The 18,283-nt window shown below is 38.6% G+C and overlaps 1 protein-coding gene across 1 annotated transcript in view; it reads left to right on the top strand.

Annotated features, from left to right (window-relative positions):
• The window catches only part of eys (eyes shut homolog), a 147,732-nt gene that overhangs the window by 67,078 nt on the left and 62,371 nt on the right, over positions 1-18,283 (top strand). Inside the window, exons 27-33 of the mRNA XM_068567429.1 lie at positions 939-1,084; positions 8,228-8,399; positions 8,671-8,749; positions 9,170-9,369; positions 12,181-12,305; positions 12,936-13,060; positions 13,524-13,737. Of these exons, the coding sequence (XP_068423530.1) occupies positions 939-1,084; positions 8,228-8,399; positions 8,671-8,749; positions 9,170-9,369; positions 12,181-12,305; positions 12,936-13,060; positions 13,524-13,737 (1,061 nt within the window). The remainder of the gene's footprint in view (positions 1-938; positions 1,085-8,227; positions 8,400-8,670; positions 8,750-9,169; positions 9,370-12,180; positions 12,306-12,935; positions 13,061-13,523; positions 13,738-18,283) is intronic.

Raw genomic sequence — 18,283 nt, 5'->3', positions numbered from 1 at the left:
CATCTCACTGACCCAACAAGACAAACCATCTGTACCGGGGTGATGAATCAGACTCCGCAGTATAGTCAGTCAGCCCTTGCTGTCTGTTTACTTTCCATTATATACCCTGTAAAAGTTGCATCTTTTTTGTATTCATTTTCATCTCATCTACTGTATGCAGGGAACACTAATTGTTATTGACTAGCAGATTGTGACAGCCGGCGGTGCAACTGAGTGCAATAAAGAAAGTGTTAATTGTTGTGGCAGAGATGTCTCCGATCAGTTCAGCCTTTTGAGTCGACGTTATGAGGCAGCACAGTTCTGCTGTGGCCCGATAAACACCATGATGTGATGTAACCAGTTTCACTGATGACAAATGATGTCTAACTAATCAAAAGATGTAGTTTAGATTTTAGCACAGAGGTGTCTGATGGCTTGTTTTCTTATTAGCTCACTTATAAACAGAATAAGCATTTCCTCTGAGGTGTGCGGTCAGGGGACATTAGACCCATCGACAGCTGCAGGGAGGGATTAGAATTGAGTAAACCGCATTATCGGACAGATGAAGATCTTAAGTAACAAGTCATCAAATATAATTCAAATTAGGTACACACAGGGGAACATAATTGCTGCCCTATTGTTTTATTTTTAAGAACTGCCTATCAGTTTGAGAATGGAAAATGGTTTATTGGTGAGGTTGTCACACACACACGCACGCACACACACACACACACACACACACACACACACACACACACACACACACACACACACACACACTCTCCAGTTACTGCTTCTACAAGAGTGCGCCATTTTTAGAAAAAACAAATTTCCCTTTATTTAAGCTATACTGAGAACTGAACTACACACAAATAAAATATGCTCTGAATGCTGCCCGACACACTGCTCTTCATTGGATTTCACTTTGTTTCCTAATGATTGAGCGTTGTCTCCCTCAGGTTCCGCTGCATTTGCTCTCCTGGTTATTTCGGAACGCTGTGTGACCTGGATGTGAATGAGTGCGAGGTTTCACCTTGCCTACACGAGGGCATCTGTATCAACACGCCCGGGGGCTTCAAGTGTGTCTGTCGCCCTGGATACTCAGGTAGCTCTTTCGCCCTCAGGTGACATGAAGATCAATACAAGAGTCAAACTAAAAAGCTTATCAACATTGCTGCGGCCGCGTACTTATTGAGGTAACTCTGACACAGATCTGGCTTAGTGTAAAACTGCTTTACAATACTTGCTGTTAATTAGCCCACCTGCCACTACAAGACACAGCGACTGCCTCCAGTGGAAGCAGCGAGATCAATTCACATCACCTGTTTTATCTGATGAAAACATCTTAGTGTCTGTAAGTTTAATTTATTTCATCAGCTTCTTTAGTCTCAGAGCGCTAATGTTGTTTTACTTCAATCCATTTGTCGTGTTTTTCTACTCATGCTGATATCAAGCTACTTTAGAGAGTGTGTGTGCGTGTGTGTGTGTGTGTGTGTGTGTGTGTGTGTGTGTGTGTGTGCACTAAAGCCGATTCCTGTCAAGTCCTTGGAAGATTAATTTCATTTGTCTTCCACACTGTATCATCAATTCATCCTTCCCCAGTTGAGAGGAGGGGAGGGACTCTCTGAGGTATTGCTACTCTGGAGAGCCGAACCTGACACGCATGGCCCAATTCCCACAGAAGCAGCTTTTATTATTAGGCCTCCGCACAGCACAGTACAAGTCATTACTTTTTCTGTTGCTCTAAGCTCATCTGAGGAAACAGGGTTCCCCAAGAGAGCAAGCGGCCAGAGGGTACAGTTTGGATTGGCTAAAACCAACTAGAACTCATACAAAATATTTGCTCTAGTAATATGTGTAACAGCATTGCAACTTTTTCCGAAAACACAAGCAGCTTCGTTGTGCTATACGGTAGCTGTGTGCGACTTCTTTTTACCCAAGTCTGAGAGTACATTTGTCATATTAGGCTGATTCATCACATCTTGTTTGTGCAGCCAGATTGGAATTGATTTAAATGTTATTCTGCTTTGATGGTACGATGCGTCATCTGCTGTTTCTCTGAAATACTGTAACTCGTTGTGTCACTTGATGGTATTATCATATTATTTGCTTTCGCCATCAGGGAAGTCAAGTTTTTTTTGTTTGCATATTAAATGCCAACATTCATTTTGACTGTAACAGTTGAAGCTGATTAATAAATCAGTCTTGTGATATATCCACTCCCTTTAATGGATGTGATGAAGCTATAATGACACTTCATTCCCACCTGCATCGCGATTTATATTGGGTTTTCTTAGTGGGCAGTGTGTCAGTGCATCTATAGTTTATTTTTCTTATACTGTACACAGTTATTTTTTCCTTTGCATGAATGCTGAGACCTTCACATGTCTTTTCTAAACTAATGGTTTATTTTGGATCTCAGCTGCCTGATCATAATTTAGGATGTTTTGTCTAAAAGGCTATGCCATCACAATAATGTATTATTTAACTGTGCTCAGTACTGAGGTCAGAGGTCATTACCGCGACATGATTAATGGGTAATCTTGTTGATATAAATCACAGTTTAAGCACACTATTCGTCACCTTCTGTTTTCTCTTCTTCACCCATCATTAAGGAGCATGATCCCTTGAGTGCTGGGAGAGTGCAATCAGCACATTGTTGCAGCTTCCTCCGTCAGCACATTGGTGGATGATACTCAATGCTGTTTGTTGTTGAGGCTTCAGCAGGTCCAGTATTTTACTGGGTGAACTTGACGAATAGCGTTTGGTCATTATTTCAATGTTTGCCACTGAAGCTTTGCAGAGATCTTTTGAATTAGAGGTGGATTGTACATTTAACGTGAATGGAATAATGGCATTCATAAATTTGATCATGACCAAGACAGTTCTTGCTACTTGGAGTTAGTACATGACTTATACATGTGTTTTGTGGCTAAGTACTAATTATTATGTCTAAAAATAATAATAATTCAGACCCTTTTTGACCAGTCTGCTGGTTTAAATATTAATTATGTAATCCCATATCTCATTAATAGTTCAGTCGCTCAAAGCTGACCTAAATAAAATCATAAAAACTTGTAAAATGAGCATCAGGAAATGGGATACAGAAGGGTCACACAAAGAAGGGACACAAAAGGGACACAAAAATTCTGAAAAATCAGAGATTTTTCCGAATCAGTCGCTCCTCCTGTCCTCTGCCCTCCTGCCTGCTTTGTGTCAGACAGCAGAGAAGTTGTGTTTACAAGTATTGGCCTTTTACTCGCAAATATTTAATTGCACTTACAGTGACAAGCGTTATTGCCGTCAACTAAAATAATTTTTATTTCACCTGGTTCACTTTCCCACAGCACGTGTGTCTAGATGTGTGTCTGTGTGTGTGTGTGTGTGTGTGTGTGTGTGTGTGTGTCTTTGTGGTGTGTCTTTGTGTGTGTCTGTGTCTGTGTGTGTGTATGTCTATGTGTGTGTCTATGTTTGTGTCTCTGTGTGTGTAGTTGGAGATCAGCCCAACAGTGAGCAGATGCGCGCTGCAGCGTGATGATAAATTATATCCAAACATTAAAAAGTACTCCGGGCCCGTTTAATGCTCAGTCTACCTTCAGACAAAGTAACACGGAGGCTCTCACCAGAGCCAGTGTACCTTCTGGGCTTCAGGAGAAACATGGCGGTGCAACATGGAAGACTCTGTGGTGTCTTTTGCTCCCTATGTAGATATAAATTCATTTTTCTAAGCTGACAAACACTTCATGTTCTTTTACGCTAATTAAAACATATGAATATTAGATTAAAATGAATCCTCCTAAGTGTTACCCGCTGTCAGTTTATTTATTCTCTTTCATGATGAAACACAGGAGGCGTGACATATATTCTTGTCACTATGTTTGTTTTCATTTTTCTCAGACAACGGATAAAAATTACCGAATGATTGGGTCGGTCATCTTTTGGATTCCTGAAAGATGAGATTTTAGTAGTTGGTACATCATCTTTTTACCACTTTAGTGAAAAACAACATCATGAAAAGGCTTGTTTGTAGAACTGGGACCAACACATTTATTTTTTATTCTCCAGAGTCACTTTCTGTAGATGTCTCTGAAGTAGTGCTATAATTTTGAGTACTACAAACAGTCATTAGAGGGTTTTCCCAACTCGTGCTTCTGATTTGTTGGCAGAAGGTAGACACATCTTGACACATTCTGTTATCTGGTGAGTCCTTCACAGCTTGAACTCTCCCCTTCATTTCTCCTCTGATCTCATTGCTATTTTTGTGAGGTCTGCATAAATAATAAATAGCATCAACTCTCTGAGTAAAGCTAACTTACTTAGTAAGTACTCAAGAGTTATCTTAAATGTGGCTGATGGACGCTGCAGATATAAGTTGTGTTGAGTACAATGCATGAGTTCTCCCTGAGTCAGCACAATTGGTGCAGCACAGTTTGTATGGAGGATCGTGCCTCACTAGACACAGTGTGAGTAGACTCAGCTGTAAGGATACACAGTGCGAATAGTATGTGACACACTTTCCATTAGTTCAGTGCTGCACTTCACTGAATCCTCTCAGGGACGGTGACTTTTGTTGCAACATGAGCTGTCTGAGTCTTACTGAGCTCAGGTCGTGTATATGTTATTATGCTGACACACATGCTTTTAAAAGTCTTTAATTTAGTTGATGTTGTTAAATAAGTGCACACTGTTTTTAAAGGGTTGGGTTAATCAAATCACAACAAACACGAAGCAAAGGTCGTAGCTTTGGTTTTCTTTGCCCAGGTTTTGAGATATCTACCTGTGAGACTGCTTATTTCTACTTTTATGTACTGCATTCTGCCGTCAGTGGGACACAAAACAAAGTCAGTGGGTTTTCACTTTAATTCAAAGCAGGCCCATTTTTACTTAATTTAACCGTGAATTATTGTTGAGGTTTGGGCTACAACTAACGTTTAATCTATTGATACATTTTTAAAAGACACGATTATTTATTTCGTTAATAAATTCTCAATAAATCACAAAAAATTTAATTTTCCCAGAGCCCAAGTTTTTGCCTTCAGATTGCTTATTTTATTTGGCTGACTTGAGAAAAGAAGCAAATGCTCATATTTCAGAAGTAATTAAACAATGAATCAATTGTTTTTGATTCTTTGTTCTTTTGATAAAGTAATTGATTTATCAACTAACTTCTTCATCTGTGGTTTGGATACTCGTGAATTAACATGTGAATACTCAGCAGGCAGACTTTGTCTTTAGTATAAACTATTATTAATAGCTCATCTGTCATTTTCCTTTTCTTCAGAGATCTGTGGTTACAGCATATAACAAACTGTTTATGTTACTTGCCACTAGTCCTCCTCTAATCAGCCACACAAGCCCTTTCCGTCTTTTAAAATTTAAATAACAGGTTTAAACAAGTTCACGTAATATCCTGTTGAAGACTCGGGTGTACAACTTGGTTGAAACTTCCAGTAGGATGTAATATTTATGCTTTCTGCTTTGATTCACTTGCTATTTATGTGGCAGCTGGATACTGACAATTAAAGATAAAGTGTCAAATAGAATCACAAGACCCTTTGAATGCAGTTTTTTTTTCAAGGCAAACCCTTTTCATTAAAAAACATTCAAGGTATCTTGACAGTAATAGTCGAATAATATGCGAGCGAGAGGTAACTTGAGGTGAAAAACCACAGAAATCCTTGCAATTCCAGTAAAATACATACAGCACATTCTTGTTTACCATCCCTGGCAGTCTGTAATCACTTTATATCAAAGGTTACTAAAGAGACCAGAGATTAAAAACATGCCATGCTTGTGAGGCAGCTTTATCTGGACAGTATAGGAGATGGTGTTTTGCTCTCAAAGGACCGTACTGGTTGCTTCCTGTGCTCGTTAACTCTGAGAAACCCACATAGACCCGTTACTTTGTTTTTAAGGGCTGACGAGGGATCTTTAGGGAGAGATAGCTGGTATATAACAGGATTTGCCAAAGAGAAGTGTATACATCATCTGAAGATTCATTTGGGATGCAGCTCAGCTGTGTGTGTCAAGTGGTTTTCGTCATAAATCAGCTGAATCAATCAAATTGAAAGTGAAAGGGTAAAAGGGCTCAGAACAAGATGATGGAGGCATATGATGACCATCCTTATGTTCATTTATGTCTCGGACCTTTTGCTACACGGATTTGGTGCTAAAACAATTTTGTACCACTCTGGGAACTGATAAAAATGATGATACAATCCCTTCAACATACCCCATTCAGACACCAAGACCTCGAGGAACACGATAGAAGAAGCCATGCCGGGATTTATTAATAAAAACATTTGACGTTAGATTTATTTTTGGAGCGAGTACTTCTGTGATTTCAGTTACATTACATTTCATTTAGCTGACGCTTTCATCCTAAGCGACTTACATTTTTGCTCTATGCACTGTAGACACAGCAACAGGGAGCAGTTGTTATTTCATGCGACACCAGCATCTTCACTCTAGCTTGAAGACTTTGAGCCCATTACAGCCTCTTTAAGACAGTATATCTGTCCTCCGAAGGCAATATGTTTTATTTCACTTGTAATATTTTTCACGTGTACGTTTATGTGATTGAGCAGAAAATCTTCCCATAACTAACTTCCGATAGTAAATCCACGTCAAGAAAAAATGTGACACCTGTTATGTGGGTATTTAATCAGTGTTGATGATAAATGTAGTCCATTGAAGCAAAACATTCCTTACTGTCGGCTACATTGACGGAGAATTGACAGTGTACCAGGATGCATTGCACACCAGCTAGTGATGCCCAGCCAAGACATGATGTAGTGATGTTACAATATTGTGATGTGCAGATAATAAGATACAAACACAGAGTCTCGTAGTCCCATTCAGCTTCAGCCAAGACTGCAACAACTGCAGGTGTTTTCCAGACTATAGCCAGAAGAACCCAGATAGATACAAGGTGGCAAATCGATGAATTTACAAAAGAACTCAAAGGATCAACGTCACGCTTGCATTTAATTACATTTTATCCCTTATAGTTCATTTTGAATATTATGACTATGAATATAATATAATGTAGTTTTGTTTTATCTTTAAAGGAAAACACAAGGTGAACAGTAACATTGAACATTAACAGAAACGTGCATATAGAATAAGGTGTGTAGACCTGAAGCAAACCGCTTTTGACCGTGTCAGCATGTCGTCTTATCGTGTCTTGTCCTGTGGGGTTCTGCAAACGAAGCGTGTCAGATTAATTGATACAAGTGAGATTGAACACATGCTGATTTGATGCTATGGTGTCAATGTGCAAGAAATAAATAGCTCTATGGATCGAAAGACATACAGCGCACTTGACAGGGATTTATTTATGGCATTGAACACGTGTCTGAACAAGTTCTCCCGTTCAACCCCAGTGGCTCTCAGATAAAATAGGACATTTGTTAGTCACATCAAGTCATCTTATGATTTGATGTTTGAAAGTTATCTTTGCTCGTTATTGCAATGCCACAACACTAATGTATGAATGTGTCTGTAAAATACACACAGTGAGATGTTGACTTTGATGGATCTTGTGTCTCATGTTTAACATCTTGATTTTCATATCATACAGTTGCTGTGTAGCTAAATATGTTTTATTGTCCACTGTGTGGTAGAGAATGCTGGACACATGTTGAGTTACTTAAACATACGTTTAGTATGGTCCGTTAGTTTTAGAATCAATGTTATTCATACGGTAACATATGTTGTTGTCATGCTATGTAATGCATCACGTATGTCACTGTATGATTAGCATTGAAGAATAAAGGGACTGTTTTTTTTTGTTTTTTTTATTATTTACCAAGTCCCATAAAAAACTGACACAAACAAGAATTTAATCCTGACGAGTTTATCTCTACCAATGCATTCAGATACCATTAAAAACATATTAATAGCCATTGTGATGGATTTTGTCAGCATATTGCTTCATTGCAGTCAACATAGCCGTTGTAGTTTATTCCTCTCGATTTGTCAAGCTCACAAAACCGTGTAAAAACGGGGCCATGTCGCGTAACATGTGCAATGATGTCTTCAGAGATCCAGAACACGGTTTGGATCCGGAGGTGTTGCAGAAGAATCAAAAGTCAGACTTCGTGTCTAGTTTTTAAGTTTAATTTGCAAAAACATTTATAGATTTAAAGTTTTTGTCAAATTTGAGAACTGAATTACTAAAAAAAAACAACCAATAAACAAGTTTTTAAACATGACATGTCTTACTAAAATGCATTATATTTCCTAGGGACACGGTGTGGAGTTGAAATTGATGAGTGTGTTTCAAACCCGTGCCGAAATGGTGGCAAATGTATTGACGCAGCTGATCAATACCGCTGCTCGTGCCTTGATGGCTTCATCGGCCTCCAATGTGAAACCAACATTGATGAATGCGTGTCAGCGCCTTGTCTTCATGGGAGGTACAGAGGTTTTTGCTGTCATTTAGAATAGAAAGACTGCAAATGCGGTGTGGAAATTGCATAGAATTATTTTTAATTACACTCCATGCCAGCGCAGTGAGTGGAGACATATGTCACTTGTTGTATATTTTCTGAATTAGAGTCATTAATTCCATTAAAGTGGAAATACTCATTCAAAAGATTATAACTCTAAGGATTCTGCATTAACTATACAGCAAAATAAATAGTGTTGATGAATCAATTGTAACCCCATCTGTGGTCTTCTTCTCAGCTGTAAAGATGGAGTTAGTTCATACTCCTGTCTTTGTGAATCTGGATGGATTGGCAACAGATGTGAAACAAACATTGACGTGAGTTGGCCGTCATTAATGAATCTGTTGGGTGTTTAAATGGAATGACAAGAGAATTTTCGAATCTTTATGTGGCTAATCTTTATGTGACCTATGATTGATTTTTGTTCAAGATAAGTCAATTGAACTACAGGGATCATGTACGCATTGTACAAATACCTGATTAAAAGAAATTGCCTCGTCTAATGCCTAATTGATTTAAACCACAGCTTGTGCTGGACTCTAGAGATAAAACATTGAGTTGCTTACCATGTAAGCAGCAGAGTATTCAGTTCAGTGGATAATCTGGTCGTCTGCATTTTAACTAACAATTCATTCTCAACCCAAGTTGTTACTTTTTCTTTCTTTTTAATCAAATTGTGCATGTCATGGTCAAACCTGCCAAAAATATGTATTGGTGAAGTGTCTTTTCATTTCCAGGACTGTGCTTCCAGTCCCTGTTTGAATGGAGGCTCATGTGTGGATCTCATTGATAAATATGCATGCTTCTGTCAGGAAGGCTACGCGGGTAAAACTTGTGAGAATGATATAGATGTCTGCAAAGAAGCCACTTTTAATGTCTCACTGTGTTTCAATGGAGCCTCCTGCCTCGACGGTGAGGGATCAAACTTCACATGCAGGTGAGTTCAACCACTCTTACGTCTTTTATTGCTTCAATGAACTTATACTGAAATATATTGTGGGTGAAAATGTCCCACCAGTATGACAGTAAACTGAACAGACTGGAATGCTTTACAGGTGTAAGTTGGGGCTTAACCTTAAAACACTAAAGTTGGATGAACCAAAGAAAAAGTTAATATTTCCATTATTTATATTTTTAATCATATTTCTTTGACGATTCCCTAATTTTCACCAGATTTTGAGCCTTTTCTTAGGTTCCCCCATGATACCTGTTTTTCGTTTTCTGACAAGTTCTATAGGGTAAAATAAAAGGAGAGTGCTTTAATTTGTCTTGTTTTGTTGGATTTTGGTGAGAAGTATTTCTCATCAGGTACAGTTGAAAATTTGCAACGTTAGTGTTCTCGTGTTAAGAAACAGTCAATATCCAAATCATGGGCAGTTGTAGGTATCACAAGTTGTCCTCAGTATTCTATAAATGTATCTTTTCTCTCACTAATAATGTATCTTGTCTCCCAAGATGGTGCTACTGTGTATTTGCGCCTTCATACACAGTAGCACTCCCCCAGGTTGGTTCAGTAAATTATTACTTTTAAATTGCTGACATGTCCCCCCCCCTGAGTGATGAAGTGTATCTGAATATAAGGCGTATGCAGTAAGTGTGTGCTGATTTGACACAGCAGCTCCCTGGATGCTGTACAGTTAATTACATTGTCTAACCTTCTGCTGATGTGCTGCTATATGCTCGGTGTCATGATTTAATGTATCCCAGACTAACACAAGCCCAAACGGGTTGCTGCACTTCACAGTGTTATATATTGATGCACTGGACTGCCGACTGCCTGAGCGCAGTATTATTCCTACGATGTTTACAAGGTTGTGGGCTATGTATGTATGTGTATAAATTAAATTATGTATATATTGTTGTAGGCCTTATTTATATTTAATAATCAGTTAATATGTTTGGTTTGGATTTTTTTTTACAGACAATTAAGGAGTTTGACAAAATTCACAGTACCACAAAACATAAATACAGATATAGCTATATGTATGTCCAGTGTTAGGATAACTGTTCCCATCTTGTGTTTTTGTTGAAAGAGGCAATCTGCATTTACACTGCAGACTGTGACTTCAAATCACATTTGAAGTTATTTTGAGAAGATGTTTGGTACATGGCACATATGTTTTCCTCTTCAGTAGAGAGGTTTGATCAGGCTAGCACGCAGATTACTGGCCTGAAAAAATGAGTGTACTACAGTACATGAAGTACAGTGTTGTTTTATCTGCCGAGCATAAGTGAAGTGGTGCACATTCATTTTAACACTTGTTTGGTAAAAGAGGTCCAAAACCTGTCCATTCTCTCTCTGTTGTGGTGGTCAGTCAAGAGGTTATGAATTAAATCCTTTGTCCATTCCCTCATGTGGTATACGATTATACTCGGTTATGATCTAAGTTTACAACAGAAGTCTATTCCCAAACAGGATTTTTAGTCTCATGAATAGAGCAGGTGTTTGTTATCATTTATTGAAGCCTCCAAAAACCTGTCTGTGGTACATCTGAGAATCTGCATTGTTTCTTTACATTAGTCTGCTCGTGTCACTTTTTCTAATGTCAAATATTCCCAAATATGTTCAGCAAATTCACGGTCTGGTGACTGTGAATTGAAATCCATGCAAGTCAGCAAACCTCGGTCTTCCTTTGGCCCCAGGTAGCTGTGATGCATGATCAGGCTCATTGTCCATCTGGAAAATGACTTCTCATCTACAAAACTTAAAGCCAGTGGGGATGACATCTGCAGAATCGAGTTGTACCTCTCTTTGCTCAAGGTGCAGCTCATCCTCTTCAAATCACCAAGTCCATGACAGAAAATCATTACCACACATAAACATTCCCACTTTGGGTACCTGTGGATTTTATGCACTGCTGAATCAGTCCCTTATGTTTACCTTTCCTTTAACTGCGATTTCTTATTTCAAGTTTGTGTTCTGTAAACTTAGCTTGAGTTTTTCAGCAGTGACTTTTTTTCTTCTTTTTTTTTGCTTAGTTACAACTCGATTTTGTAAAAAAAAAAAAAAAAAAAAGGATTTCATATGAAACGCATAGTGGGCTTTATTCATGGAGTCCAGCCATGGACAAAACAACCGGGGCATTTTGTTTGAGAGCAGTCCTTTTGCAAAATTATCTGGTATCTACGCTGAACAGTGTTTCCTCTGAACTTTATTCAGGTGGGATGAAAATACCCTGTGCCAGAACTCCACAGTACTTTGTCATGGGTCCGTCATTGTTTATTTGTGGATTTGTTGTTGGATTCATTATGAATATTTATCTGGCAATGTGCAAACTGGACTAATGCATTGCTATTTCTTTCTCAGGAGAGAAACGGACTTGAGTTTTTTGGATATCGTACATTGAACAGAAAATATCTGATTACTCTGTAGGTGTAAAGTATGCAGATTATTCTCAAATAATGCAGATACTTTCAAGTCCCCACAGACCCATCATAATAATAGTATATAGACCGTGAAAATGAAATGTTAATTAAAAGTAGTTCCTTAGTTTCATTTTAATTCAACCCACTCTTTAGTTTATCATCTGCTTTACTGATTCCACTGCTGTTTCTCTTCAGATTCCAGATGTGTCTGTTTTTAAATAATGTACTCTGAAATGAGAAGCAACAACTGGCTAGAAAAAGTTGTTTTGATAAATAATGAAAACAAACAGTTTTAACAGACGCGGTGTGTCAGACCCACAAAAAGGAAGTGACAGCGCGGCAAGACAGCCTCGCAGTCTGAAAGTATGATATGTTTTCTTAGCTGTCCACCAGGTTTCATGGGGGATTTCTGTGAAGTGGATGCTAACGAATGTTGCTCAGCTCCTTGCCACAACGGTGCCATTTGCCAAGATCTTATTAATAGCTACGTCTGCCACTGCAGGTCAGGTGAGTCACGCAGACATCCTGTGAGTTTCTCAATTTACTCAGAAATGAGGCAACCAAAGCACATTTCTCCCCCTTTTTAACACCGTTAAAGGAAACCTTTGTGGCTCAAGAGCAAGATTTCTAAGACACAGCCTAGATGGCATGGCATTTTTTGAAGTGCACGAGATGTGTTAGAGGACAGTTTACAATATGTAAACCATGTTAATACTTAAAGAATGCCCATATTGGATTGAAATAGGCCACATGAAGTATCACTAAAGGTTGCCATATTGCCTACATAACATATGTGCTTCAAAGCCGCTTCAAAAGTCATCTTCTACTCTCCAGGGGGAAATTTGTAGACATACAGTACTAAAAAAGACAGTGATAAAAAGGCGGTGGGGGCTCATTAAAATGTATGTGGCATCTTACTCTTTAGTGAAAGCCTTTTCTTGTCTTTGTGTGTGTGTGTGTGTGTGTGTGTGTGTGTGTGTGTGTGTGTGTGTGTGTGTGTGTGTGTGTGTGTGTGTGTGTGTAAACCCAAAAAGAAGCAAATCAATGTAGGAGAATCTGATTGATATTCACTTCAGAGGGTGGAAGTGGGAGAGCCTGGGCTCACCAAGGCACTCTGTGGGCTTTTGTTCCTGGCAGGTTGGACAGGCCTTCACTGTGAGGATGACATTAATGAGTGCCTTCCACAGCCCTGCAACCAGGGAATATGCATTCAGAATGATCCGGGACATGGCTACACCTGTTTCTGTCGTCCTGGATTTGTGGTGAGGCTCCCCACCTTATTCCCCAAAGACCTGTCTTTTTTCTTGTTTTCTTCTCTTTATTAACCTCTACCCTTCTGCCCCCTTAACTCCTGAGTCCTCGCTGCACAATTTACTAGATCATCATGTATTTATTCCAATTGTAAAACAGGTAAGTCTGTCTCATGGAAATAGCATAACATATGACACTTTTACAACTAATACTATAAACAATTTACACCCCATAACGTTACTTTGGATAACACATTACATATTCCAAATGTTAACATTGCACATAAAAATATTTGACTTGTCAGTAATCAGACACTATCTTGCGTCACATGGTTTTACTATTTCTATTTGTTTGTTACATAATCTCATGTTCCCTACTTAATGCAAACTTAAGTATTCAAACATTATGTTGCATTGAACATCTCATGGTAGAGTCACAGGACACATCTGAGGGCTGTTTATTTTCCATACACAGGGGAGGAACTGTGAGCACAACTATGACGACTGCCTGTTGAATCCGTGTCCAGAAGCATTTTCCTGTGTAGATGGCATCAACAAGGTCAGCTGCCTGCCTCCTGTTATGGATGCTGTTCCCTTGACGACTGCAGTCAAGAATACCACTCACGGCTCCACACCCAGGGTGCCGACGGCAACACTCAACACAACAGCAGCAGCGGAGAAATCTGCAGGTACATGTAGTCGGGTACATTCATGTTATGCTCCATTTCATACTTTATTACTTCATAAATGTATCTGATAGCTATCATAAGTACTTGCGCTTCAGATTAGATGTTTTAAATAGAAACAAATAAGCTTATACAATACATTCCTAAAGCGTTAACCAGTGGTTACAAACCTTTTGGCTTTTCACTCTTTCCACCTTTTTTAACATTTTATTAGCAGCCTCATCAAAGAGACATTTCCCCTCACGTGGAGTCATCGAAATAAAATCCTTCAGACTTATTGAGATACAATTGTCCAATATTTCACATAAAAAGCAGAAAGAGAAAAGTCAGAAAAATGAATGCTTATTTTGGCTACAGAAATTAGTTTTTACATCTTTCCTAACCCATTTATCATCTAATGAGCCCTCATATTTTAATTGTGACCTTTTTTGACGGTGCCTGAACCCTGCAGTTTATGAACCGGACTAAACTAACTGTTTCTAAAGTAGATAAACTAGCAGCAGCTCCACCTTGCAGTAAAGTGCTGCTTCAACATTTCTACATCCCACTAATTAATGTACCACTCATAAGGGGCATTTTTCTGTGGATTGAGTACTTTTACTTATTATACTTTATTTATATTGTTGTATATTTGATTAGATCAAATGTAAACAGTTGTATGGTTTTAAATGCAGGGCTTTTATTTGTAATGGAGTATTTTTGTGTTGCTATATTTACTTAGGTACAGGATCAAAGTACTTCTTCCACTACTGAGTAGATACAGTATGCTGCAGTATGCTTGTGCTCTCTTTTAAGCAGACGTAAATGCAGTTTAGTTCAGTTCCTACTAATTGTAAAAGACAACTTCAAAGGCCGAATATGTTTAAGAAGTTCCAATTTTGCATCAGTCCAAATTAGTTTCTTATGTTTGAACTTGTCTGTGTGTTCAGGATGCTTATACATACTTTTGATGTTAACTTTACTGTTTGAGTACATTTTTTAAGGAAATGAATATGATTATGAATTATATTCATATTCTATAGAACAGACTCATTGCAGAAATGTGGCAGTGTATCAATGAAAAATAACATTTCTCAATCAAGTCATAACCCTCATTACAACACTATTATTTCCCTTCACATTATGTGTGCAAGACAGTGAAACGAAATTATTTAGAATAATAAACAGATAAGTCATTACACCAATCAATTTGTACTGCTGGTTGTCCAGGGATTTCCTTTATTTTTGTGGCAAATTATAAAGCTCTCCTTCCCTTTTCCTTTCCACCGAACATTTTTGCTGCACAAGGTTTGCCAGTTTCACGTTGAGAGGAGACTCCCACTGAGCTGGTTCTCCAAATGTGATTCTAGAGCCTTTGGGACATAGTGTGCGATGAGTTATTAGGTTTGATTGAGAGATTGTTGTAGTTTGTGCAGCTGTGGTGACAGAAAATCCTGTTAAAATCCTGTTTTGTATTGGCCACTCAAGTGCATTTTCTATTTCAGTTTAAGAACAATAATTTTAGAAAGTGGTAAGTCCAATCATTATTTGTCGCTATATCCTTTAACACTCAAACAAAGACACGGAACACAATATGTTATACATTATTGGTATTGGATTCAGTCATCTATGTGAGGGGAGGAATTTGCAGCCCTGGGCAGATTGTTACTCCTTGACAGATGAGGTCTGTCTACCTTTGAAACTGTTCACAGAGCTGTAAAACAGACCTATTGAACACAGACGAGCTTGAACCAATTCAGTGAGACACTCTGAAAATCACTTCGGGCCAAACATAATGGAGTCCTCCCCGCTGCACCTGATCCAGCTCTCAACCAGTGCATATTGCAATGGTTTAGAGAGGGTTAAGACACTGGTAAAGAAACACAAACCCAAGCAGCTACACACCGAAACATCTCTTTACTCTTCTACATATACGTGCATAAGCCGAGTAAATAAGTTTTAAAGCACGGGGACCCAGAAACATGAGTTTATCTAACTAGGTCACCATCTAAAAGCATGCAGTGCCCTTGGTGCTGCTTGAAATAGACTCAGACAGTGCTCCTTTAAACCTAAGACTGCTCCACAACCTTTGAAATACAGCAAGTCAATTGGAGTTTTTACATAGAGGGGCTAATAGGTACACTAACAGTAGGATACCAATTCTTGTTAACATCTGAGTATTCATTTGCTCAGTTGGTCGTTTTTTTCTTCTTTTCATTTCTTAATTTTGATGGAGAAAAAAATGTATTCAGTTCAGCAAAACTAGTAGCTACAAAAAATAAAGTTGAGTTTATTCCCCAGATTGAAATGATTGTCTTTGGTACAAAGTTTTTTTTTTCTGTCACTATACATCCAATGCTGAGCTCCACAGTACTTTAGCTCTACAATATGAGAGCAGATGGGTATCTAGAGAGGACAGTGCTGGTGGAGGGAGGCTTACTGCAGCTAAGCCACGATTTGGTTGACTTTCCTTGGAGTGATCGCCACAGCACAGGTGAAGCTGTTATCTGTTGCTGCCACGTGGAGCAGAAATGAAAATACTTAAGCTCTTCAAAATCAACTTGATGAGTAAGAGGTTAGCCAGAAGGTCCTTTAAAACATGCAGCACCTGTCTCGGGGCACTCGCCTGGTTGTCCTTCAGTTTAAGATGCATGCATGTGTTCTGTCTTGCACTAATACATGTCAGCATTATTGTTTAGGATTAAGTTGGCAGTGCCCAAATAGTATGCCTGTAACCACTTTGATATATTTAGTGACTCAGCTTCTCTCGTGAGTCATGATGACGTCTGCATGATGTGCGCAGTGAAGAATAATTATGGTAAAAAAAAGGCTCCTTGAGATAAAAACAGCAGTTTCTAAATGTGTCATTTTAGCTGCAGTTTATGGCCTGTGTGCTCGTGCACAGTAACTCTCAGTGCAGTGCGTTGGAGTAACTTCATCAGTTGTTTTTCCAAACCAGACAACAACGATAATATTTTACAATATATTTTTCAATGGCCATATTAAATGCAGGAGTTTATCCTGCTGTGTATGTCAGTGGTATAATAATTTTCAACCAAATCTTCTTACATCACAACTTGAATATAAGCTGGTTTTCATGCAGTAGAGAATGACCTTTTGCCTTCCTGCAGGGCTCTGATATTGCAAGAGGTCCAGGCTGGGTCATCACCAGTATTTTATTTCAGCCCTGTGACAAGTTCAATCAGTCAGTCTATTACCTCACAAAATAAATCAGGGATGAAACAAGACTTATGTCTTGCTTTTTTTTTTTTTTAAATTAATGGGTCATTAAGTTTATATCAATTAAATCTCGCCGCCCAAAGTCTATCCTCTTATTAATTGATCTTAAGCTCGTACTGCTCCTATTATATTTTTCTAGAGGAATATCTTGTGCTTTTAACCTGTCTGACATTCTCATACAGTCTATTCTCCAACATTGTGCTCCACCTTTCCAAGTAACATTAAATATGAGTAATATCAATGTTCTCACATCATTTATGGACATGTATTAAGACCCTAATTGAATCTGAAATGAAAGAGTTATATTGAGGAATATTTCCAGTGAGACCTTTTTCCTCTATTGGAACTAGAAAAGCTTTTGAACTGAGTCCAGCAGTGACAAACTCCTCAGTCAGCGTTATAATAGCGCATCCTGTTCTAATATCAACAGTAATACAGAAAATACTGATATTGCTCAAGACAAGATAAAAAGTGAAAACAAAAATAGTATGCAGTTTGAATTGAACACATTTAGAATTAAGATTTTTGCCAAACTAGTTACTTGAGACATGTAGTAGATGAAACAACGGTTGTGAGAATGTACTTCAGCTGAACAAAAACAGGAGCCCAGTGAAGGAGAGACAGAAGCCAACTGCTAATGAGGTATGATACTGCCTCCTGGCAGCAGTCTCAGACTGCAACAAAGTCTACATCAGACCAAACAAGGCTTTAAAATGAATGAATAGCTTTGTCTCTGAGGGGTAATTTTCCATCATCAGCATTGGTAAACCACATTGTCAGGAGTCAAGCAAAAGACAGCACAGCATCGTTGCTGTGTGCATTTATCCTCATTAATGCACAGATCACAGTCGGTCTGCTCATAATAATTCTCACATTTTTGTGTGAGGGGATTTCCCTCAGGTTATTGGTCATGTTACTCTCCAGAGAAAATGGGGGCATTTAGGTTATCTTGTTTGCCTCATGCCCTGAGGGGCCTGCTGTCAGATCAAAGAGGGTCTAACTCATTGGGACTTGACGCCTAACAAATATTGATAAAGGTCTCACTTGCAGCTGCCCAATTAATCATGGCAACAACTTAAAAGAAGCTTTGCTGATTTCTCTAGTGTAATGATTTTTCTTTTTTTCAGATAAGAACAGATAGAGCATGAGACAGGTGCATCCAGGAATGCTTTTCATTTTAACAGGCTCTCTCCGGTTTGACTTTTCTGCAATGAAATGAACTACTTCCTTCAAATGAGAAATATATTGAGCATGAGCGCCCCTAATGCTTGCCTCCAATTGCAGGCTATGTCAGTCTTTTAAGTTTGTCTGCGTCACTACCCCCAATAAG

Source organism: Clinocottus analis, unplaced genomic scaffold, assembly GCF_023055335.1.
Source record: "Clinocottus analis isolate CAN_PGR_092001 unplaced genomic scaffold, fCliAna1.0.p SCAF_8, whole genome shotgun sequence".
NCBI lineage: Eukaryota > Metazoa > Chordata > Actinopteri > Perciformes > Cottidae > Clinocottus > Clinocottus analis.
Note: the sequence above shows the minus strand (reverse complement) of the source record. Positions and strands in the feature narration are given on the sequence as shown.